Source organism: Oryza sativa, chromosome 7 (assembly GCF_034140825.1).
Source record: "Oryza sativa Japonica Group chromosome 7, ASM3414082v1".
In the NCBI taxonomy this organism is placed as follows: Eukaryota; Viridiplantae; Streptophyta; class Magnoliopsida; order Poales; family Poaceae; genus Oryza; species Oryza sativa.
Window position 1 is genome coordinate 15926718 of NC_089041.1, and position 26433 is coordinate 15953150.

General features: G+C 40.1%; 1 protein-coding gene across 3 annotated transcripts; it reads right to left on the reverse strand.

Annotated features, from left to right (window-relative positions):
• Positions 1-6742: 6742 nt before the first annotated feature.
• On the reverse strand, positions 6743-25445 carry LOC4343142 (uncharacterized). Of its 3 annotated transcripts, XR_001547151.3 has the most exons (22): positions 24931-25445; positions 22806-22956; positions 21557-21867; positions 20757-20838; positions 19525-19840; positions 17496-17554; positions 17131-17220; positions 14378-14469; positions 14186-14284; positions 14002-14079; positions 13506-13590; positions 13347-13405; positions 13201-13270; positions 12166-12257; positions 11610-11672; positions 11461-11527; positions 10389-10604; positions 10188-10307; positions 8231-8383; positions 7897-7990; positions 6939-7142; positions 6743-6840 (listed from the first exon to the last, which is right to left on the reverse strand). XR_001547151.3 is itself a non-coding variant. In XM_015789195.3 (21 exons), exons 1-20 carry the CDS (start codon positions 25335-25337, stop codon positions 7907-7909), a joined length of 2694 nt encoding a protein of 897 aa, XP_015644681.1. In that variant the 5' UTR covers positions 25338-25445; the 3' UTR covers positions 6811-7142; positions 7897-7906. The 3 variants fall into 3 exon arrangements, 2 of the variants coding, with proteins under 2 accessions (XP_015644681.1, XP_015644682.1); XM_015789195.3 differs by having other exon boundaries at positions 6811-7142; XM_015789196.3 differs by lacking the exon at positions 7897-7990 and having other exon boundaries at positions 6811-7142.
• Between the last annotated feature and the right edge of the window lie 988 nt (positions 25446-26433).

The window sequence follows — 26433 nt, forward strand, 5'->3', positions numbered from 1 at the left end:
TAAGTATATATGTTTTCTTCACATAATAGCCAGATGCTTGGTGTATCAAATTATCGGACCAAAATTCCTCCTCTCTAGACATATTAAAAATTATAATATCCAACAAATATGTCTAGATGAATACTAATTCAAGTGGCTTTTGAAACAATAATCATCATGTCATCAAAACACTTAGCCAATTGAAGTATGAACAATAATGAATCACCAAAATCATATGTGTCACATGCATAGATTCCAATAAACTACAAATATAAGTAATCGGCTTGAGCATGTATGTAAAATATTAACAATGCCAATGTTCCTAAAGAAAACCACTCTAGAGCAAATCATCACATTGACCATTGACATTAGCCGAATTACTAGTAAGCAAAACTTTCATGTTGCAATAAATATGAAATCTATATCTTATATGGTGATCCATAAAAACACATATGATTTGGCTTTAAATAAATATCAAAGAGTCATGAGCCAAATCATACTTCAAACAAATTATATGCCAACCTACCAATTCCTCTACTTAGAACTGGCATTTGCAACATGTATGTATAATATCAATTTGATAAGCAAAAACACACATGTGCTAGATAGCAAGCAATGTTCTAACATGGCATAGGCATATAACGGTAAACACAATAAACTCATACCTTGCCTTAGCATCCAACAAACGACAGCTCAAAGATGTGATGTCGTATCCATCGCCGTTCATCTCTCTTGATTTCCTCATAAGCATATTGATGTCTTGCCCCCCAAGCAAAATCGGCTTTCTTGGTTGCGCGATTTCGAAGGCAAGATGAATACCGCACTAACACCCATAGCATCATGTGAAGGAGACTTATCTCTAATGACCGATGATTCTTCTCTCATCAAATTGAATCCATCACTACTCCGTGAAATCACCGATCTTTTAACTTCTACTTCTTAAGGTCTCCACACTCGCTTAGGTGTCGTTCGAGGCTCTAAATTCTCACATGTTTTGTTCTCCATATCTTCGGTCTCTTTTTCTTTTTGACCTATGGCCCGAAGACGCTGTAGCCTCCTCTTTTGAGAGCGAGATAAGCCAGAAGGTATCCACTTCGGCTGTGGTTGTTTTCCAAGAGCTAAGCAATGACTCTTGATATTTTTGGTCGAAGTAGAAGCTCCCGTATTGCTCTCAATTTTCCCATTCTTCTCCAATGCCCCTCGGTCAGACCGGCCACAAGCCGTCGGTCAGACCAGCCAATAGGGTCGGTCAGACCGGCCACAGGTTGGCGATCAGACCGGCTAGATGCCTCGATCAAACCTCCACTTTTGACAATCACGGTGTCGGCTTCGATCTCCTTTGCTTGTATGGTTTCCACCGCATCTCCAGTAGGTACTTGAGCATCTTGAGACTCCTCTTTGACATCAACGACCTCTGGAGCTTTGGCTTCTTTCCTCACCCACACCTTCTTCACCTTTTTCACTTTTTCCACCTTTGATCCACCGGACCGATTCTTTTGTGGGAAACGGTCTTGTCTTGGATTAGATGAATGACTTGGTACTGACTTAGGTGATTCCTTCCATCCTTGATAATACGGCATAGGTGGTTGAGGCATCCATGGCATATAATACATAAAAGGATAACCATATAGTGACATTGAATATGGATACCATGGCATCACAACTGGAGGTTTGTATGGAGTTGGTATAGTTGATGGCTCCGATTGGTTTGATGTTTGACCAAATCTCTTCCTACGAGATAATCTTGGTCTTTTTGAATCACTAGTTTGATTATCAAATCGTTGACCGGCTAATCCTTTCTTGTACTTAGCCATAAACATCTCAAAAGTGAGCTTCGGCTTTTTGGTCATTTGGAAACTAGATGACTCATCCTTTGCAACTTTATGATCTTCGGCCTTCGCATTTTTGATCCTATTCTTGGGCCGAGGATCCCCAATAATAACACTTTTCCCTTTCTTTTTGTCAACATCAATAGGACTAATAGGGAGAGGATTACTAAAAATTTCGGTCTATGGCATAGATGTAACCGAAATTGTTTCACAAGTGACCGATGAAGTATCAACCGGTCTTTGCTCCATCAAGCTTGCATCTTTGAAATAACCATGAAACTCATGTTCCATTTGTGACCATGTAGAAATTGAATTAGGAGCAAGCGAACTAAACCATGTAGATGAAAAGTTTGACAAAGAAAGAGGAAGCAATTTTAACTTAAGCAAATCATCATTACCGGCCTTACCACATTGATCGATGAATTGGCCGATATGCTCCTTTGTTGTTCTAGTATCCTCACTTGTGAATTTTGTGAAATTGGGCACTTCAAATCCTTGCGGGTATGGGACCGAATCTACGTGTTCAGGATACGGCCTTTGATATGTATGCATTGCTACTTTGGATTCTATTTCACTACTATCCCGCAAGACATTATCATCATCTTTTCCAACATCCACATGACCGATTTGTGATTCGGTTTTAGGTGACAACACTATTTCACTTTCGCTTGTGATACAATCCGAACCGTCACTTAGTTCAGCTATATTTTCAATGATGCTATTCTCTAAGCTAGCAACACAATCCGAATCATCACTTGTTTCGGCTATTCCATATTTGTCTAAACTAGTAACACAATCCGAACCATCGCTTGGTTTGGCTATAATGGTTGTTGCATTATTATCCAAGCTAGCAAGACAATTTGAACCAACATTTGGTTCGGCTATAATTGTTATGGCATCATTGCACAAATTATTAACACAATCCGAACCATTGCTTGGTTCGGCTATACATGATATTGCACTTTCATCTATACTAGCACGTAAGCTATTGTCATCCACTCGGCTTTCCTGAGCCAGAGCTTCATGCAACACATGATCAACATCAAGAAATATCTGGCCATTCAATTTCTCTTTAATAGAATCAAGCAATCCATCATATGCAATGTCGGCCAAATCTTTGTCAGTTATTTTCAAACTAAAACATCGGTTTTTAACATCCCTAAATCTCTTGATATAATCAGCAACAGATTCATTGTATTTATGCCTAACCGATGTTAAATCAGACAACCTAAGCTCAGTTTCATTAGTGTGAAAATAATCATGAATTTTTTGTTCTAATTGAGCCCAAGTAGAAATAGAATTTACCGGTAAAGAAGTAAACCATGTAAAAGCAGTACCGGACAAAGATAAAGAAAACAAGCGCAATTTACATGTATCCCAATTAGCCTCACCACATTGCGCTAAAAATTGATCTACATGCTCCCATGTGGTCCTACTATCCTCACCACTAAACTTGGTAAATTCAGGAATTTTATAACCACGAGGATATGGGATAATGTCATAATAATCAGGATACGCCTTTTGGTACTCCCTAGCAAGATTCCTTAGCTTTGCGAAATTCTCCCTGATAGTATTTCTAAACCAATCCTCCACAGTTTTAGGCCTTGGTGGATCTGGTGGTGGACTTGGTGGCCTAGAAGGTGGTTGTTGCGGCACAATATTGTTATATTGGCCATACCTAGTATCGGGAGGATATCCCCTATTAATATCATTGTAGGCATTAGGGATATGTGGAATAGCATGACTAGCAGTATTAACAGGTGATGAATAATAATTAAAATCAGTACTGCTAGTCGTGGTATGAAAACCTAGAGAAATTCCCAGGGAACCGGTCTGACCGGCTATAGATAGCCCGGTCTGACCGGTAGTCAGTGGTGCGGTCAGACCGGCCACAGGAGGCGCGATCTGGCCAGGATAGAGCACGGTCTGACCGGCTATGGTAGGCACGGTCTGACCGGCGTAGCACACGGTCTGACCGGCCATGGTGGGCACGGTCTGACCGGCATAGGATGCGGTTAGACCGGTGCCATGACCAGTCATACCGTTAGCTAGATTTTGCATATAGCCGATTCCTGTGTAATTGGCCATATAAACACCCATTGACCCCCATAGCATTATAAGCATATTGTATAGAAGCAAAACTAGAAGTAGCATATGCATCTACACAACGATCATTAACCTTTTGAATAGCAAAGTATGGGTTGGGCGAATCGGAGGTTACCTTTTGGTGAAACTACAACTTGAGGTAGCGGGGCGTTTCCTCTCACGACGCCGTGGTCGGTCCTAATGTATTGTGTAATAGTATTGTTGAACCCGTTCCCGCTTATCATAGTTGATGAAGAAAATCCTTGATTAATTTCGGCCATATAGCTCATAGCCAAAATATTTGACCGAATAAATTAATATACGGTCTTAAAATTTTCCTTGTATGCTACTGTACTCGGCAAAAGTATTTGATTTATTTGGTGTACTCGGCAAAAGTATTTGATTTATTTGGTAATCAACCGAGTAGACTTAGCAAAATTTGGAAACTAATCTAAAGCTTCACAGTGTAACCGATACAAATTGAATCGGTTTTTGTCTTTCTTTTTTTAATGTGAATAGTAATAGATCGGCTTGAATAGCCTGATCTTTTCTAACCCGTGTACAGTAAGCTTTGGTCAATCAAATCTTTCTGTTGCCGTGTGGAACAAAAAGGAAACAATGTTGCTAATCCGGCTGCTGCTCCCTGTGTGAACACAGTTTAACGTCTAGCCGTGATCGAACAGAACAATTAAGCTTAAGCTTGAAGACAAAACCAATGTCGGCGACAATAATAATTACAGTGTAGGTTAATTCCGGCTGTTTAGCCGAAACTAATTCGATGATTCGACGAAACAGTAATTATTAGATTAAACGAAATTTGGCCGTAGTATGGCCGATTAGATCGTTCCCCAGCGAAGTCACCAAAAATCGTGTTGGCAACTTTTTGTGACAAGTCGACAAGCATGATCACAACACCTAAACGTCTTGCGGTGATATAGAGTCGCCAACCACCTCGATCTAGCCAAAGGGCCAAATCAAGATGGGTTTTGTAGAAAAATAGCTAAACCGGCTAGCAGAGCCAATTTAGAGATCAAAATCAGCCTCTAGTTCGATTTAGATCGATATGAGGATAACTACCCGTCTCGTGGGCAAAACGGAAGGTTTTCAGGACAAACCTATAAAGAGGTGTCGCACTCTCGCAGCGGCGGCGGACGGTTTACGGCGCAAACCGACAAATATGGACTAAAACTAGGGTAAAATAGAAAATGTAGTAAAAGAACGATTCAAGTAAATTGTATTCGGGGGTTTTACAATGAACCGGCCTTGTCCCTTAAATAGGGGTTGGTCTTGCCCTCTACAGGCCCTTCTCCACGCCCAACTTGGGATAGAAACCAAAGGAAACACGAAACATGCCTTCTCGAGCAAGGAAACCCGAGACCTGACGAAACAAACTCGGACTCGGACCCTGCCGGTCTGACTGCCCACATACCTGCGGTCAGACCGGCCCTACTAACCGGTCAGACCGCCCACACAGCTGTGGTCTGACCGGCCCTATAAAAAAAACCCGTCACTTTCCAAACTTTGGCAATTTTCCCCTATTTCGTCCATAGGTGCCAAATTTGGGTGTAAACACCCTCCTCTTAACAAATCCGACGGCCCCTGAGCCAGATCCGGTATCGAGGTGGAGAGGGAGAGGAAAAGAGCGGAGAATGAGAGAGGGCCGCTGGTGGGGTGGAGAGGGAGAGAAGACGATAATGGCGGAGATACCCGTGCGTCGCCCTCTAGGGACCGGATCCACCAACGAGGACACCCATGGTCGAAGGTGGTTCTGGGTGACCGGATGCACCGGTGAGGAGACCGACTCCGACCGCCCCCGAGCTAGATCTAGCATAATGGAGTGGAGATGGCGAGAAGGGAGAAGGGGGCGGCAACGGCTTGCAACCGTCCCATTTCCCTAGGTGGCCGGATTCGTTGGCAAGGAGGGCGACACACGGTGGTGTGACAAAACAGGGACGCGGCGGCGGCGAGGAGGGGGGGAGGGTAGTCAACGACGGCGGTGGCTAGGGGAGGACGGTCGATGATGGCAATAGGGGAGGGCAGATGGCGGTGGCAGCAGCCTTAGGACGGCGGCGGCGCGGGGCACAGTCAGGTGGGGTAGATGTGGTTTTGTTTTGGAAAAGCCCCTTTATTTTTTTATATTTACAATGCTACCCCTAGAATTCTTCGTGTTGTATTTCTCTGAAATACGAGGTATATTCATGATATTGTGATATTCCGTGTAAACACGATAGGTTTTTTGCAAAACAGCCAACCACGTGTTAATCTCTCCGAGGAGGAAAAAAAAAAGGGAAAACAGAGAACCGGTATGGGTGGGACTATTATGAACTAAGTATGCCTTCCTATTCCAGTACTCCTTCGGTAGCAGTCCAGCAAAGGCTTAAGGGCAAAGGGAGTAATGAAAGCGGGAATGTTGTTTCGCATATAGGACAAACCAGATTTCGAGTTACTTGTCCACACCAACTGATCAGGCATTGGAAAATTGTCCAATATTTGTTTGAGCGAATCATCAAGATTGACAGTTCCCTCACAACACCTATTCCTCGTCTTGAAGATACTCGTAAGGCCCAGTCTGAAAAAGATTGATCCAAGAAAATGCCATACAAGTTTTTTTTTTCAGGAAACATATTTTTTAAAGTTTGTAGCAAATAATGTGACAATAATAATCCGATGAAGTAGCTAAAAAGAAAATAAAAAGAGCCAAAATTCTGGTTTCTATGCTACGTGCCCTCGGTTATCTTTCTCAAACTCAAAGTAGGCAGACCAAGGTGACAGAAAAACAAGACAGGGCTTGGGTATCAGAGTATGCCACAGTGGACACCATAAGGCATGCTGCAAGGGAGACACCAGTATGAGTCATCAGATGGCCATAGGTTGTTTGAATTTGATGTCGCTTAGCTTGACTTCGAAACCAGGGTAGTAAAATAAATGTTCCCAGCATATCAGATGGCTGATGCAAAAGAAAAAGGGTGTTCAGACTTCAGAGTGCAACTATTCAGATAACAAGTACTGGCAGTTAAAACATAGCTATAACAAAATTGCGCAGACCTTCTTCCTCATATGACCACATATGCTGCTAAAATTACATATTAAGATTACAACAGGTACTCTTCCACCATGGTTTCCTGGCACAGGAGTATAACTTTTAAGTTGCATGTGTTAAGAACCGTCTCCCGTGATGATGCTTGTCGTCATTTCTTCAATGGGAACTCAGGAATATTCTGACGAGGTGATCTTGATTCACGACGAGATCTACAAGGAAACAGGAACTGAATCATGGACTGGGCTAAAGAAGGACGTCAGCCCACGATAGGAGTGCCATCTCAGTTTTGCTGGTGACCTGGAAAAGAGATTAGAAGAACGAGAGAGCAAGAGTGACCTAGCTCCTCGCGCGCTACAAGATGCAACATTAATTTTCACTGGCATGCAGCCAATACAGCAGGAGGATGAGTGAATGGTGCAGTTATGGTCTGATTAAAAAATTGAATTCGTGAATATAGACAAGCTAAAGCCCAACTATTGTATAAACCATCTTAAAGCCAAATATTTTCCTGACATGGTCATTTTTGGAGCTAATAGCTTACTACACTATTAGACTTGCTCTAAGCTGAGCATTTTTCCTGGAGCATATTTATATCACACGACAGATATGCAGTGATGGCAAATACTGATGGTAGGCAACACCACCAGACTAAGCGAGTCATAAAATAAGCTCATGGCAGCAATAACTTGACTAGGTAAGCCGGGGACTACCTAATTGTGATTTCTAATGAATACCTTTCCATGTTTCTAACAAAATATGTCAATGGGAAGAAAAGGTATTTACAGTAATTAAACATAATTCTGCTCGCTGGACTGCTACCCAATCTACAGAGAGAAATAATTACTTCCAGAGGTTCACAGAAATTAGACATTCACTATTGTCTCTAGAGCAGTTACTATCGAATTTCAGTACCACAGTCAAAACTTCATTAAGGAAATGAAAATTAAGATAGCTCAAACCCACCTTAATAACTCTAGGCAGGGCCAATAAGGTTTTTTATTTCTGCAAGGCAGTCATCGAGAGCTTTATACTCAGGGGTATGTAAGAAGTCTGAAGCCTAGACAAGAAAAGTTCCAACAATGAGCAATCTGGAGGAATTGAACATTAAAAACAAACAGACTTAAATGGTTTAGAAATGGTATATTTTTTCTTTTTATAATGTTGTTTCCGAGCCATTTGTTGCAGGTAATCTTAGCATCCCACAATAACCCCTTGTTCTAGTCAATGATCCTAAAGTCATGTCCAACCTACTAATTTCATACCAGGGAAGAGGAACAGTGCAAAAAAAAAAAGATACCTGTTTTAAGGAGCTTTTAAGGTGCATCTCAGCTGAAAATAACTCTCTTTGGCTTCCAGTCGAAGAAGAAATTTCCATATAGATCTTGCAAAGCTGCAGGGAAGCTTGAGCATACTTAGTGAACTTCGTCTGGTCATGCCATAGTCCAGAACCCTGCGAGTACAATAATAAATTAATAATATGACAGGACAAGGTACCACAAGATTAAATATACATCAAATATAAAACAGCCAGCATTAAATGATTTCCTGAGATGAAAATGAAGCAGAAATCTGCATTCTACATCCGCAGACTTGCTGCTAGGGGTCAACATGGTAAAATTGGATAGTGATCCTCTGCATTAGAGTATAAAATTGTGTGTTACACATTTTTTTTTCTACAAGGAATGTTCACCTCAATTCAATTTATATGTGGCCATCCATTTAGATTTGTTTGTTTTTTAATATTAAGAAGTTCAAGGGATAATTTGCAATGGAAGTAGGTGGGGTGGCAGATTCAGGGCCACCACCGCTACCTTATAAAGGAGTATAGAAAATGGAGAAATGCTACAGTAAATTGCATTAAGAGAAATCTGCACCATCCACTCACAATCCTATGCCAATGGTCAACATCCACAGCTCGAATGTGATAGTACTAGCTGACTGATAAATACTGATGCTACAGTACCTAACTGATCTGAGCCGTTTGTTTTTAATGCTCAAGTGCTAATGCAAAACACTGTAGCACCTTGCATTAGCAGTTCAAAATGCAGAGGATCCGGATCCGGTAAAATTACCATCCTGACTTTTGCAAAAAGAAAGTAGCAAAAGAAAGCCAGTGTCCATTCAAGCATGTCATGCATGAACTCAACAGACCGCAAGATCACTGCGACAATACAACACTAGCATGCTATGCTCAAGCAGATTTTCTAGTAGAGCAACAGTTAAGCCACCTGCCATAACTATCATCCAAGCAAGGTATGTCAGGGACTCGGGGCCATGAGGAGGTGAAACACAGAAATAGGAGAAATCAGTGAAACTTTTAATGGTAGGCAGACAAACAATATGCTATGCTCAAGCAGTAGCATGTGATGGTCGTGGCTGTTGGCTCCTTGCTCAAGTACCTTTTGATAAGCCAGCAAGAGATAGCCAATGCCAAAGTGCATGAAGATTTTAAAAAGATGATAACACGTGGGCATACAATTTTCTTAATTTGTTTGTTCATTCATCATATCTTTTGCTCAATGCTTGCATATAAAAAAATGTACGATAGATAGTGATCCCGGTCAATCAGAAGGAGCATGGTTTGGTCAAGGGGTCCATTAGAGTATTGGGTGTACGATGGATAGTTCCGATCAGACAACTACAAAAATTTAAGGGGTCCAAATGGACCTTTCTTTTTTTCTTTTTCTGGCAAATGGTTTCTACCCAAAACTCCAAGCATCATAAAACTTATGCTCTCTACTAGATACACTGGAATCCAATTTTCCCAGTGGACAGGTCCAAATTCTACTTCCAATCGAGATCTGGAATGTTGTCTCAATAACTCAGGACAGATTTGTGAAAATTTGATACGCGATCTCCATTACACACAAAAAAAAAAACTCTGTCCAACAAAGAATGCAATCCTAGCATTTGAAGGACAAATTAGTAGGAAAGTGAAATGGCCTAAATGTCCCTAATTAAATAAAGGGTGCTTAGGAGTGGGACTGTGGGAGGGAGATTAGGGGTAAGATGGGGAGAAATTTGAATGAGAGATGATTGATGGGACATGTAGTACTCTAGAATTGTACTTTTTGTGGGACAAAATTTGAAAGATATGATTGCATTTTTTGTTGGACGGAGGTAGTAGCAGATAGGGCACCCCGTCTTACAATGAGCCAACACACTGTTTTGTTGGTACTTGGTACTAGAAGGCTCCCCAATATAGGCAAGAGGAAAAGGCATTATCACTGTCAGCATAAGCATAGCATACGCACCTGGAGAGACCGAACTTGCTTCAACATAGCTTCAGAGCATGCGATAAGGTTACCCTTCGTCTTATGCCACCTCGCATATAAACCCCATATCTCCGAATTGCTACCCCCACTTCGTACAATCTACAAACAATACCAATCAGACTTATAATATCAAAGAGATGTTGGAATTAAGATGAAATGCAACTCATAGAGCTTACAAACCTGCTGAAGGATATCACCAATTATATCTAACAACTGGTTGTACTTCCTGGTCTCTTGATTTGCATCATCTGAGGTGCTTCTGGAAGATTCAGCTTCTTGAGTATCAGAGAGATGTGTAGGTTGTTCTTCAAGCATGGCCATCACCTTTTCCAACAAATCAATGTTGAAACGTTTGTTCGAGGATAGGTTTAGTACCATTTTGACAGCCTCTAGTGTCTGCACAGGGTACCTCATATTATCTCAATAATCATGATAAACAAATTAAAAAAATCATACTAGCTCGCATATAGGTCTGAGATATTCAAATGAGATAAAAATCCTCATCGAGCTAAATGCTCAGGAAAAACACATGTAACTAAACTTGTTTGAAGGGTTTATAGTACGATCCAAATTACACGTGGCTGCATCTCACAACATCTTAGGCATCATATTACTTGCCAACATGGCATCACAATGTTTTGGCCTCTTTTCTCTATCCTTATGGCTTTCCCGTGCCTCGGATCTGGACAAGACAAGGCGAGAAAGTGGTGTTCTGCAGTAGAGACCTAAATTAGGTTGGTTGACTGTTGTGGATTCCTTGTCCTTTTGGTTTATGATTTATGTTGGCCATTTCGGCATCCAAAGTAAATTGCTCTCCACTGGGTGGTGACCACCTTGGAGGACCAAGGGCAGGTGTCAGATCGCTTGTAGGATAGAACCATATGTAGTTTGGACTTAGAAAGTGCAATTGTAGAGCTTTGGCGCCTACATGATTTCTTGCAACAAATTGAACAACCAATGGGTTTTTTTTCTTCATGGTATGGTAAAGTATGGAAAACTATCTTTAAAAAGATGATTATCAACATTTCGTAATGAATGAGACCAAAAAAAAGACAAATGAAGAAATAGACCATTGTTAACAAGGAGATTGCGTGAAAGCAATAAAAGTGGGTATAAAATTAGGAGATGAGCTCTCGAATATATAAGAAACTTATGCATGTGATGAGTCTCAAATAAACATCACCTAAAAATTTAAATGCAAGCTTCAAGAAAGAAATATAAACTGAGTCTTTGACATCAATACACAGCTCACCTGTTGAATACTTCCTGTGTCCAAAAGAACCTTACTGTAATTATCCCAAACCTCCCAACTATTCCTCCTAAAAACAATTGACTTATTTTTAATCAGAAACTTTACAGAATTAAAGTAATAAATTTTGTACAATATGATGTTATACGCACTTGAACTTTACAGCTTCTTTGAATGCTTGGACTGCTGCTTGGCTCCTTCCTCTAATCATGTGCCTGGATAGTAAACTACATTAGAGATATATTCCAAGAGTGAACCTATAACACTAGAAAACCCAAGCTTCGTGATAACATAATGTCCAAATACTTCCTCAGACCAACAAGGCTAGCTTTTCCATCTCCAGAACATGTTAACTCCACCTAACGACTAAAGCTTGCATAGTAGTTACTTATTTGCATACTTACTACACCAATACCATAACTTCTCAACACTTAAGTACACAAGTCTCTCCATGCAGTTGTTTTTAAGGTGATGGTTTCTAATCAAATATATCTATACCCAAGAATTGATGACTAAAGTGAAATAAATAAATAAATAACTCTTAAGTAAATAAAAAAAAACTCTGCAAAATTAGGTTGATCTGGCGACTTAAAATTTTCCAAATGAAATAGTATTACCGGTACAGAGGAAAATTTACTGAAACTTTGAGGTGAATAAATGAAATCAGGGCACAATAATGAAGAAAATAAATATGAAAAGTGAGCATACAGGCAGGCTATGTTGTTCCATGCTTCTCCATTTTCAGGATCTATCTGCACAGAACGAGTAAAAGCGTCCACAGCTTTCTCAAGATCTTTATCCTGTACGCACAAAACAAAACAGTAGATTATTTCAGTTCTCCAAGTCCTTAATTATTTGAAAATAACTTTCAATAGTGTCCATCTACCATATATGTTATAAAGGAGCAAATCTGTTAACAGAGCTACGGGCAGAAGAACTACTACAATGCAGTCATGGTTGCAGCTCAGATGGCCATTAATATCATGGTGAACTAAGTTGAATGATAATGGGGAAATAGACATTATACTAGAACAAACATTTAGGCAAGCAAAGCTTCTCTTACACATTAATGCTAGATGATATTTTATCCTGCGTTAGAAGAGAATTACTATGTCACAGTTACAAGTTTATGCATACTTATGCCAAATACATACAATTTTTACAGCATCCAAATATCCAATAACCATCCAAGTGGAAGCAGAGTGGAAGGAAGTGAAAGAGGAAAGGTCTTTAAAAAAATGTTTGCAACTAAAAGTCTGCATGTAGCAAAGTCATCCCACTAAGACAATAAAAAGAAAACTTAATTGTATAAGTTCTTGGTTATTCACAAGTGCATATAAATGCCTAAACATGTGACAGGTATGCAGACAATTTTCATTCTCCTGGTTCCTTTTCATACCCATCTGATATGAGATCGTGAACACTGAACAGGAACATTATACAGGAGGACGATTACTTTGCATTTGTTATACAACTCATCAAATTATCCACGCCTATCATGCCCATGCCCCCAAAAGTTAATACTACTGGTAAAACACACGGAGGTATCATTGAACCAGAGTAAAATACATGTTTATAGTATTTAGTATGCATTTACAAAGAAGGGAAGTAAATACAACACAAATTATGGCTCATAGTACCGACAGCCAAATTTCAGTTTCAATATTATCGATTAGTGGGCAATTAACTGTACCTCTCAAAAAAAATTGATGCACAAAATAAATACAAACTTTGAAAAGTTACCTTCCATGCCACTGTACCGTATGCAAACCAGCCATCTGGAAACAAAGAATTCAACGCCAATGCAGATTCCCTACCCAAAATTCAAATATTAGGAAAATTTTTAGTGAAAATGTAAATAAACAATTCTCTCGAAGTTAGTATCATACCAGAGCATTTTGGATGCATGGAAATCATTCCTGTTGTAAGCACTGCGAGCCAGTGAACGCTACACCGATAGATAAACAACTCTTGAGACAAATACTCAATATATGAAAACATGCACTAGTAACAGGTTTATGAGAAATGCGCCTGAGGAAGGAAAATACCAGAGCTCGAGCAGATTTGTTATTTGAGACTTCCAATGCTTTTTTGTAATGATCATCATTGTTAGTAACATCGCCAAGTGAACACCTAGATGAAAATAATTTCCATCAGCCAACGAGGCATTCCATAATATGTATAGTTTATGGCTACAGCAACATGTCAGACGAAAATCAAATGGAATGCCTTCAAGAAAGTTGTGAGGGTGGTCAGCTACCTAGTGTCATAGTTAGACATTGCAATTTTTTTGAAGTGTAAATATGTAATTTAGGATATTCTGATCAAAGTATGTGTATAATTTTTTTGACATTTATTTAAAAATAAATGCTCCATACTGGCTCCAAATAAAAATGATACAGAATTGTGGATGGAACTGTAGAAGATATGCTACAGAGTTTATTAAGTAGTAGACAATTGCTAAAATAACATGAAAAATGGATCTGCAAGCTCTAACCTAGAACATCTCAAGTAAATCCAACAAAATCTCCAAAATCTACTTACCATAATCTCGGGTCATTGGGTGTAACAGAGATTCGAGCATTTATTAGACTAGTGGCATCAGCAACTTTACCTAATAATCTGCAAAAGAACAACTGTTAACTTTTTTTACAGCAACACCTGTTAACTTATACAGGTACACTACTAACTGAATGTATGCCAGGTCTATTTCAAATGGGATGCATACCGATAGCAGTAGATTAAATTATCCCACAATTCAAGGTCTTTAAAAATATCCAGTGCTTCTCCAACTATACCACAGCTTATCAAAAGCTCACCATATTCTCTGAGTTGATATGTAGCAAAACAAGTCACATTAGTTTTCCAGAAATAAATAGAAAAAAAAAAGAGAGCAAGGAGTAGGATTATCAGCACATACTTTCTTAATGCAGGGATAGTTGGCATCTGAACTCCAAAAACCAGTTTGGCTCTCTGTGCAGCCACAGGGAAATCATTGCCAACATCTTCAACCTAAGGAAATGGATCAAATTTAAGTACCAGTCCTGCCCCAACCTTCTTGAGGGCCTGTTTTGGGAGCCCAGAAACCCCAGCCGAAACACTGGGATGGGCTGAGGATTGTTGGCTTCCAAATCAGGTCAAAATAAGATCTAATTAATTATCATGATTAATGGGTAAATCAATTTGACCTAACACAAAGTGTTCAACATACAAACATGCGGATAAATCAATTAGATATCTCTACTACTTAAAAAACGAAAACTGCTTCCAACTGGCCTTTGGATCGTTTGTACGTCGCCCGCACGTAGTCGTGTCATCTGTGCTGCAATGCATCCACATAGGCTGTCGATTAGTTTCTTCCACTACGCATCCGCGTTGGAAAAATTCACTTCGTGACTTTCTCTTTCTGATTCTGTTTCTAATTATACACCGCGCTTATTTTGCTTTGTTTCTTTTTTGGGATTCTTCCACGCATCACCAGAACGTGTCTTCTTTTCCAATCCGATTCTGTTGCATCGTGGCTCATCTTCATGTCCATATGATAGTCTTGCTTTTGCTTTCCCAATCGATGGTAAATTATATGACCACATCTACCTGAATACCTAATGCTATATATAGTTACATATTGGATAGTGAGATCGTGTCAGGGTATATAGAGATAGTTAGACCCTTCTCTACTTTTTAACTCTAGATTATGCAATTCTCAATGTGAACTGCCTCTGGCCACAAGCTGTGGCAGACTGATAACACTTCGCCGTGTATGCGCTTGGAGCTGTGATCGTTGTGCTTCAATGGCCGCTTCATCATATCTTGTCGATTTCTGTCTCCGGCACACCCTGCTCTTTCCATTTCTTCATGCGTGTGTAGATGGTTTGAAGAGAGAGAGAGAGAGACATAGAGAGAGAGAGAGAGACAAAGAGAGAGAGAGAGAGAGACAGAGCAGAGCAGAGCAGAGAATGACCTATGCAAGCTGCATCACAAGGCCTATGCAAGCCTGTGACCTGGATGTCGAAAAGATTTCCAGGGAAATCTTGAGCAGCAGGTTTCTGTACGTTCATTGGAATTCGATTCAACTTCTTTGGGCTGATTGTTTGTCGGAATTTAGATGATTGGTGCTCATGATATACTGTTCTTGCTACAATGTTAATTGTATCTTTGTTTCAGTTCTTACGATGGGACATTCTACAAGGTACAGAGATGATTGCTACATGTGGTAGAGTGCAAAATAGTTAATTGCAAATTAATCTACATGGCACAAAATGCTCCATGAACTAATTAAATCACAAATAATTGAAGTAAACTGAATGTCTTCTTAAAGGGCTCAAATCACAAAAATTAAACCTTCATAATAGTATTTTAGTTTTTCCCGTTGCAACGAATGGGCATCTTACTAGTAGAAGAAAATATTCAACAATCAACATACAAAGTTAATAAACTGATTAAAGATAATCATGCAAAAAAATTGATTCTCCTCCATGAAACAAATTTGTAGATCCATACAGCAACCACCATGCACAACCAGAACTAGCAACATGGATTTGGTTGTTTGTCCTGTCTGATTTAAACACTATGTTCTGATTAATATTTGCAACATCTACCCATTGCCAGCACAATAATTTGATCTAACAAAGAACTGGCCTAGCAATCAAGTAAATGAAGAAACTAATGTTTCAACAGCGCTTTTTTTTAGGTAAATTGTTTCAAGAGTGTTTCCTTGAAGGAATTCTGCTAATGTTGGGATGAAAACTATAGCAGAGAAAGAACTGGACCAGATCACCATACTGTACAGAAGATTAAAGAACTCTGCAAGTTCGAGGTTCTAACAGGTGGACTCCTATTAGTGCTTCCTTATGACCCAACAAAAAATGGTTAAGGCTCCTAACTACATGAGGGTGAACAGTTTGCAAGCTAGAAGGCTCAGGGTGTAATTGGGAGTGTAGGGTTGTGGAGAATAGCAAGAACTGTGCTTTGCCTCCAGCCAAATAAGAAACATATCCTGGAAGTTTTTGCAATACCCTATCAAACTATAATCAATTATCCAAGTATGTCATTATTTCCTATAATGACCATTAAATCCTGGAAGCTGCCACAAGACAAACACATCATGTTGAGTGCCATGTGGACTAGACGAATAAGCGTACGACATGTTGGTCGATTTTCTACAGTGGAGTTGTAGAAGCAAGGCACTACTTAGACCACACGACCACAAAGTAGCTCTATCTTAGTCATTTTAATTGGCAGAAGACCATGTGACGCTTATATCTAGCATCCAGTTGACCAGTGCTGGAGCCAGTGAAAATCTCGAGTCCAGGCAACAAGAGGCCCATAGTAGCTAGTGATAGTCCACAGAAATTTCCAGCGGTTGAGGCCAACCATAGCGGTGCCTGCCAGGGAGGTAGCTCCGCTGCTGCAGCTGGTTGAAGCCCATTAACTAGAGCTCATTATAAGTATATCTTGGCGATGGGTATGAAAATTGACAAAGAACACGTAATTCTGTTAAAAAAAAGTATCTTAAAAGTGTAGTATTGTGGTGATGATTTGGTTAAAGCATGAGCAGACATATGGATTTTAATCAGTTTGTAAGACTAAAAGCAAAATGCATGTCTAACACACAAACATGATTGAAACCTAATAGGAAAATTGTGTAAATGTAGTAATTAATAATGCATTTACCATATTTTCCATCATCAATAGCGCCCTCTGCTTAGTCCGATTGCGGGTGGACTCCCATCTAATACGCAGAATATCACACAAGCTCCTGACCTGAAATAATAAATGCACAACAGAACTTCATTTGACAAAAGCTGAGCGGTAATGGTACAACTATAAACATAATTGGACAATACACAGCAAAATATCCAGCAATGTAGCCTTTTTCATGTTTATGTACACATGTAAGATTGAGTTAAAAGGTTCAGTGAACAATGGTACAAACATGGTTAGAGAGCAACCTTTGCCAGTTCTATTTTTTATAATGCATCTGTGTTTTAAGGATGCACAAGCTTTGAGCAAAGACATTTGATGCAATTAAAGCATACCACAAAGTAGGAATCCTCCTGAGAATCAATTGACTCTATGAACGGTGCCATCTCCCACCCTGTGTAAATAAAAATGCCAAATAACTTACATGTGCATAGCAAAACACATGAAAAATACTATGCATATCATTTGAGTGATATATATAATGAATAAAAGAGCATCAAAGAAATTTACATTGTAAAAAGGATAAGGAAAATATGGATTTGGAGCAAAAAGTGGGTTTGAGTGTGTTTGCTCCTCAGCTAGACACTACCTGTTTTTCTAGCTGGTGTGTGGTGCTGCCAAGCAAGTCCCAAAGAAGCTCAGGAAAGGATTCACTCCCTTGTTACTCTCGTTGCATGGGAGCTTTGGAAGCACAGATGTGATTTTGTGTTTAACAGGACTACTAGTGTTGATCTTGTTGAGAGGTCTGTAGCCCATGAGGGCTCTCTTTGGTGAAATGGCTGGTGCTAAAGACCTTGCAATTCTCCAGCATTGGTTGCTCGTTCAGGGTCTTTAGTCCTTAGGCAGCTCAGTTGTTTCCCTTTTTTGGGTGTATGTGCGCTTGTGCAGTGTTTTATTTATGCTGTTTGAGGGGTGCGCGTGCATGTGTTTGGGTCAGGGCTTACATCCTGTTTTTGTACTTCTTTTCCCCCTCCTCAATAAATAACAAGCAGATCTCCAACGTTGTTCAGGCAAAAAAGGGATAAGAAAGCCAAAAGGATTCCTAGCTAATCTATTAGGATTAGGGTTCCTACTTTCTTTTGGAGGACTATCATGGGGTATAAATACCCAAGGAGAAGGCCCTAAGAAGCCAAGCCAAAATCAAGCGAGAGGTTGGTCATAAAAAAAAGAAGAAAAAAGGGCATATAAGAGGATTAGAGCTTAGAAATCCATTAGCATTAGATTCTTGTATAGGGCAAGAATCTGAGGGTCCAAAGGGGACAAGAGGGCCATGTGATCAAGACGATTTCCTTGTATTCTTTGGAGGTCCAAATCTTCTCTTTTATTGTGGATTATTTCTTTGCTGTTGTGATTTCTATAGAATTCATTAACTTCAGTGCTGACCATGCACATTCGTGTCATATCTCACGATGTCCATCTGATCAGGGGGCTGCTATGCTACACATAATGCAGGGGTATCAGGGTATAACATTCTTACTAGTTGCAGAATGCTTAGAACATTCTTATGCCTGCTAATGTGTTTGATGTTATTAGTTCACATATGTTTTAGATCTTCATACTTTTCTTTTCGGTAGACCTTTTTTTCCTTTCAGATCGTCTGGGCCATATACATTTTACTCTATATAGGGCTATTAGGCTATATAGTGCCCAGGCACCATCATTTAAGTTAAATTTATAACCTATACAACTCATATGGAAGTTTGAATTTATTTGGTTATCAAATTTATCTTATTCACTAACTAGTTCAAACAAGTTTGGATAGAGGTTTAAAACTTAAAGGCATTTTTAGTTGAAACTTCATATCTCACTAGGGATTTTCACTGAATAAATTCATTTGAGTGACACTGTACAAAATACAATCCACATCAATTGAGAAACAATATGAATATTGGCAAATTACATAAAAAAATAAAGATTCAGAAATGAATTAAGTGAGTGCCAGAAGATGGAATTGTTGATGCAACACAGCTCCGAGTTTTAAACTTTCATAGAAGAGCAAATTAATGCTATTCCAAGATATTGTACATTGCTTTAGCCACAACAGGCAGTTTCTGTAAATTGAGACTTACGAATGCCTTCCAAGCTAAAATGTGCAGGTCAAACAAAACATTCGTACTTACTTACAACATGTATGATGTATCATGAAAACAAAGATATCAGATATGAACATGAACTTTACATGATGCTTTTAAACTTGTGTATTTTGCGATCATGGAGAAAATGACCCTTCTTTGTAGCCTTGTGCATTTGAAAACTAGAAGGTTACCAAGAGTTTTGTAATACAAAAATTAATGCCTTTCTAACGTTCAGAACAGGACAAAAGTTCATCAATACTGGTCCAAAATGAATGAAAATATGGCATACCAGACATTTCATCATGCCGACTCCTTCGGCTCACATGCAAACATTCTGCTAGGACAGCAGCTTGTTGCATAGCCGTCAGTACTGCCTTTTTGCTTGGATCTTTCTTCTCGTCATTACCCGAATCATTATCATTTTCAACCAGCCTTGGCATTCTTAGTATATCACAAAATTCATCACTTTCACCAGGAACGGAACTCCTTGCATTTTTTAAAGCAGCAGCATCATCCTGAGTTCCTGTGAGTTCTGTTACTTGTCCCTCACCAGATGCTGGTCCACTTGTGTTTGCAACAAGTACCATTTGGGACTTTGCATCCACCTACACCAAGGGACAGTATGGCCATCAGGAGGCACACATATGCAGGAAGAAGCACCCACAGTAGCCAGCAAGTTCTAGTCCATCAAGTATTTGGATAGAGTTCAAGACATTAAGTATTGAGTCTAGGTAAGGGCACTGTTAGGATACATATTCTTAATAGAGTTGGGTACTTTTATATTCATGTTAGGGATGGACTCTTCAGCATATAAGGAGAGCAGATCAATATTGAGTAACGCAAACCATTAACCTAATCTCCCCTAGCAGTCCTATACTGCCCTACCGCACCTAGTGTTTTCTGATTTTTCAATGACATGTAGGCATCTCATCATTCCGCCAACAACAAACCTCGTCCGGCTGTCTTCCAAAGTTAAGTTCTCCCATCTCTAGCCCATGCATGTGACACACGATTAAAATCATGTAGCTGAAGTACCACAAAGATACAATATAATTTTCTCATTTTTCATAAACGACGCATTGAAGAAGCATACAGAAGAAGGGTTATATGTTACTCCCTCCGTTTCATATTATAAGTCGTTTGACTTTTTTCTTAGTGAACCTTCTTTAAATTTGATCAATTTATAGAAAAATATAATAGTATTTTCAACCCAAAACAAATATATTATCAAAATATATTCAATGTTAGATTTAATGAAACTAAATTGATATTTTAGATGTTACTAATTTTTTTTATGAACTTGATCAAAATTAACAATGTTTGACTAAGGAAAAAAGTCAAACGACTTATAGTATGAAACGGAGGGAGTATGTGATACAAACAAAATAGATGTCAAGACTCAAAAAATACATCTAAGTAGCATTCTTTGCTAAATGAAAATAATTCATCTATCAATCTATCTATGAAAAGTTTCATATGCATAGCAGAAGCTAAGGGACAAGTAGTGAAGTAAAATCCCACCTGATGTATTGTTCGAAAACCAAGCATCCCTGTGAGAGAGAGATGCAGCCCACATGCTTCTTGAGCACTATCCAGATGCAGCCTAATCAAATACAGAATCAAAATAATTTAAAGATGATATTATGCTCAGCTTGGCTCTAGGGTCTCCAGGTTGCTGAAATTACAATAGATAATAGGGGTTTGCGTGGATCGACCAGAAAGGTACTCCTTGGACCTTGTCCCGTCCTAGTTCAACTAAATGAACTCAATTTTACTTTTGGTGCGGATTATGGAGTACCCGTGAGTCACCCACATCCATCCCTAGTAGATAATGATTGTAAATAAGCATCCACATTTTTTATTGAAGTGTATGCGCAGCATCGTAACTAGATTTTCCTGACAACCTTAATTTCATTAAGTGAAACAAACCTATGTAGAAGGCATAACATTTTTATCAATATTTGCATTACAAATATCTAACTGCTGCAACTACTGAATTTAGTTATGCTCAACACAATCTGCAGTTACTTAAGAGCACCATGTATGGCCATGCAGCACATATCGAATGACGAGAAATTAACTTGAGACCAATTAGAAAATGATAATTGGAAATCATGTATTTGTAATCTGCAAATGCAAATGTCCATACAAATTCTCTATTATTTACTAACTGTGAGTTTAATCCTATTGATCTTAAATAACAGCCTCAATCAAGGTTTAGTATCAGTTGTTTAGGCTGTAATGAAAACAAACAAATGATGAATACCTTCTAACAAACTTTTAAAAGCCCTAACATAAAGAATTGTAAAAGGGAGACCAACCTTGATTGATCAATTCTGCCATATTTATATTCCGCAATTCCAGCTTCTAAGAAAGCAGCTGAGACAAAATATGAGCCTTCTCCATCACACAACAAAGGACCCCAGTAGCTAAAAACATTTTCAAGTTCACCAAAGTGGGCCAATGTCTTATTCTTGTACTCTTGTACTTGATCAAACAAAGTGGATGATAACTCGTCTACAATGTTCTGTCGGACCATAGATAATCTACACAACCACCATGACACACTACAACAATCTGTGGGGTCCAGACTCTTTATAGAAGTTAACATAAGTTCTGCAAAGACAATGAACTGCAAAACAGTAAGATAGAATCTAACTCATTACAACATTTAGAAAAATGAAAATACAAAAAGAAAGGCAAATTCATCTGCCCTCTTGAAGTCAGAAGTAACATATGGAGACCTGAGCAAATGTGCCAGACTAAAATCTGAAACCAGCATAGCCTTGTGCACAGTGCTGATTATGAAACAAAGCAATTGATACAACATTATTTGATGTGTAAATTGGCAGAAAATTTTTTGAAGGGGGGTATCGGTACAATGTCAGTTGTTTTGTTACCATAATGATTCTCAATATGCAGAAAACCATGAAACCACTATGTTTAACTCGATTGAACCTACAGTTGACATAAGTAAACACACAAGCACAAGTTACAAATTTCGATCTTTTAAACTTTCGTGCATTCAATGAATAGCTGAGATCAGCCCACCAGTTACTATAAATTTATAACCTTAAGAAACAGAAACAAACGTTATTAGTATTATTGAACTTTGTATCATTTATTTATTGTGATAAATTTATACCAATACAGTAGACTAAAGTATATTGTCCCTTTAAAAGTACAGTGTTCTGTTTTTTTAAAATGTCCACAATCCAATTACTGTACATTGTTTAATGTCCTAAGATAACATAATGTCTCAATGTTAAACATGCATTTCAATCGTGCACTATGTACTTGTATGATCAAAATTAACAAATTTGGCCAGGTCAAGGTATCCTGGATTGGTAGTCCATTAAGTGGAGCAAAAAAGTACATATATCATAAACTATAAGTGGCACCTACCATCCATTACACTACAAGTCATTTCAACATAGATCAACTGAGTGAAGAAAGACCATAAGGTGCAAGTAGTTCAAAAGAAGAAAAGTTGTAAGTCACCTTAAATACTTTGCAAACCACTATAGTAAATTGCATGACAAAAAAATAATCGAAGGCTCAAAGGCATACCTGCATAAGTGAGAATTTCCCATGAACATGGGAACCAATAGAAGCTAACTGAGCAGAAGCCCATGCATCCCATTCATCTTCAAGATTACTATAACATCCTTCATCCAATGATGAAGTCCAGAAAGGGAAAGGGGAATACTTCCCTGGAGGCCTACAAATAGTTCATATAAAGCAAATACAAAATTACACATAAATATTAGCTGCATCAAAATCTTTGAAGAAATTTCATTCATTTCAAAATATTGAAAAGAAAATAAACCAATTCTATTTTTGAGGAAAGAATGAACCAAATTGGATGTTAATTTTCTAAAGAATGAACCAAATTGGATGTTAATTTTCTGCTTTACAACACAACCATCATGTGTTTCATAATTAACAGAAACATGTACTAGTAGGTGTTAACGGTATCACAAAGAGGATGTAACATGTCAGGAAAGATAGAGGTTCTATCCAGACATCAAACGTGCCAGTGTTTAACAGGAGGAACCATAGGGTTAGTGGCTTAATGCCCCACCACATGTGAGCACCCTGCTGTCTATACCACTGTCCACTCCCAAAGCCCCACCTACTGAGGCCTGGACAGCCCTCACTCCACGTGCATCCAGGCTTATGGCCAACTCGCCCCACCATGCCATGGTAATTGCAGCAAAATGGGTTGCCGGTGTCATCAAGGAAGAATGTGGTGGCTCAATAGGTCATGACAGACCAGGGCATGCTCAATGAGGAACATCACCTATGTGTTGGTGAAGCCATAGGCGTTGAATAACATGAAGTAGAGCCAGACCTATGGAAGAAGCTGCAGTGTGTCATCAATTTGCACACTGGCAGTGGAAGCTCTACAGGAGCTGAAGCTCAAGGGAGATCACCATTGAAAGGGTCATCGTTCTCATCGACCAGGACAGGAGGGGTAAAGAGGCAGCAGAAGACGGCATCCTGAGGTGAGAACAGACGGTATGTGTGTGACACAGATAGTTGGGTAGAGGCACAACAGAGGAGGGGAGAGGGACAAGAGGAGAGGAGAGGAGGGGAAAAGCAGCCTGAGAAGTTAGCGAGGCTGCTTCATCATGGATAAACATATCTTCCTTCCAAAGCTGCTTCATGATGGATTAAGAAGACCAAAGAGGGGAAGGGGATTGGGAAGACAGAGGCGCTGCTGCTCTAGCCATGCTTGCTTTGTTAAGAGCACCACTCCCTTGATCCACGTTATTGTATACCGGTGACCTTCGAGTCATGACACTGCTCCTTGACCAGGTGGACACAAGGTTCTGCTGAAGAAGCTCAATTCGACCCAGTAGAAGCAAGTTTTCTTTTTATTTTCTTTTTTTTGCCAATTGAGGATTAGCATGTTACTCCCTCCATGCCAATATATAGGGCGTAACCACGTTTTTTCATATCCCATAATATAATGTGTGCATGCAATTAACTAGTAGCTCCTCCTCCTCTAAATTCTTTTTTTTTAAAATCCTCATCCTCAAGATTGGTGCATGCATTGTATTTATTGGGGTGATCCAAACGAAGAAGTGGTAATAATTTTTTTTCTTTGTCTTTGGTTTAGGGGTAGTTGTGCCTTATAATTTAAGATGAAGGGAGTATGAACGATTCTTCCCCTGTTTGACTTTTCTATTTGGGCCATCAGAATCTCCGTATTAGACCATGGAAACTTCATATTGAGTGCACACTGGTACTGTGTGTATCAATTGAGCGGATTCAACCAATCAACTATTTGAAGATTATTTGCCTAATAACCTGTCTTTTTTATCACAAAGAAAGAAAGAAAAAAGAAGATTTCCAGCATACAGCCATACAGGCGCTTGGCTATTATAGCAAGAATATCTTCTAAAGACCTGGCCATTGCGCATCAGCTTATCCTAGGGAACGGGAAACTCTGAATTTAGCATTTCATATCTCAACATGCACCCAAATTTCCGATAACTTGGTCCCCTAAAGCTCAAGCTCTCATGAATGTGTCAATTTCTTTTTTTACGTTTTGAAGAACTTAAACCAATTTTTCCAGCAAGAGAACATATTCTAAAGCTGAATTCAGCTAATCACATACAAGGTGAAACAGGGGACAAACAACTCACAACTCAGCAAGAAGAATTCAGAGGGGAACCAGCCAACTCACCCCGTCACGTTCTGCTGCGTGAACGCGAGAATCGCGGCCACCGCCGCCGACAGAACGACGGCGCACCTGCACTCGAACCCCTCGCCAGCCGCCGCCGCCCCGCCGTCGTCCCCGCGCAGGAACCCCTCGGCGGCGGCGGCGAGGTCGCCGTAGAACCGCGCCGCGGACCCCGGCGCGGCGGGGGCGGTGGGAGGGAGGAGGTGCGGGGCGGCGGAGGCGAGGGCGGCCGCGTAGTCGCCGGCGTCGACGGCGGCGACGGCGGAGGCGGCGACCGGGGCGAGCGGGTGGCGAGGGGGAGGCGAGGGCGGGGGAGGCAGGGTGGCCGGGGAGGGGAGCGTGCAGCGGAGGAGGCGGAGCTCGACCTCGCGGAGGAAGGTGGGGCCGGGAGGGGCCGGGGATGCCGCCATGGCGGTGCACGGCTGCGACGGCGAGGTTTAGGACTTTAGGGTTTTACACAACGGAGGGAATGGCGCTTGGGTGAGTAATGAGAATTTTCAGTATATGCCATCCAACCCGAGCCCTTCCAGGATATGCCACTCTATTCATAGTTGGGGTGATTGTCATATCGGATATACAGAGACACATTTGAAGTATTAAACGTAGTCTAAAAAAACAAATTACAGATTTTGCCAGGAAACTGTGAGACAAATTTATTAAGCCTAATTAATACGTCATTAGCAAATGTTTACTGTAGCACCACATTGTCAAATCATGAGGCAATTAGGGTTAAAAGATTTGTCTCGCAATTTACACGTAATCTGTGTAATTGGTTTTTTTCCTACATTTAATACTCCATGTATGTGTCCAAACATTCGATGTGATAGCGTGAAAATTTTTGTTTTGGGAACTAAACAGCGCATAAGAGTGTGATGATTTCCTTCTTTTCTTTCCACTCCACTACTGTGGTCCCGCCTATCCAGCCGCCCTTCAGTAAGCACCGCTCACCCACTGTTCAGCACCGCCGTCCCCGTGCCATTCCAACCCGTCGCCATTGCCGAGCCGGACCCGCCCTTAGCATTGCGTTAGTCTGCCGCGACCATCGCATCATCACGGAGAATAGGGGCCTTCTCCGGTCGCCTGACACAGTGAGCATCACGGAGACATGGAAGAGGGAGGCATCGGTCATGCGGAGGATGGAGAAGGGGAGGAAGGAGAAGGTACGTCATGGGAGGGAGCAAGGCCAGCCCTGGCCTTATGCAGCCGAGGCGACCGCTGGGGGCCCATGATGGTGGGGAGCCAACACCTAATACTAGTAGTCTAGTACCTCATACGATGTTGAAATCAATTATTTTTATTCAGAATTAAAGGTGTTGCAAGTGAGTTTGCCAGATTCATCGATGTCCGCGCCTGAGATTCTGAAGTTTGTTATGGATGCAGATTTATATCCAAATGTTTCAGTTGCCTATCGAATTCTCTTAACCGTACTTGTGACGAGCTTCAGTTGAAATAAGTTTCTCAAAATTGAAGTTGTTGAAGAACTATTTGAGATCAACTATGTCGCAA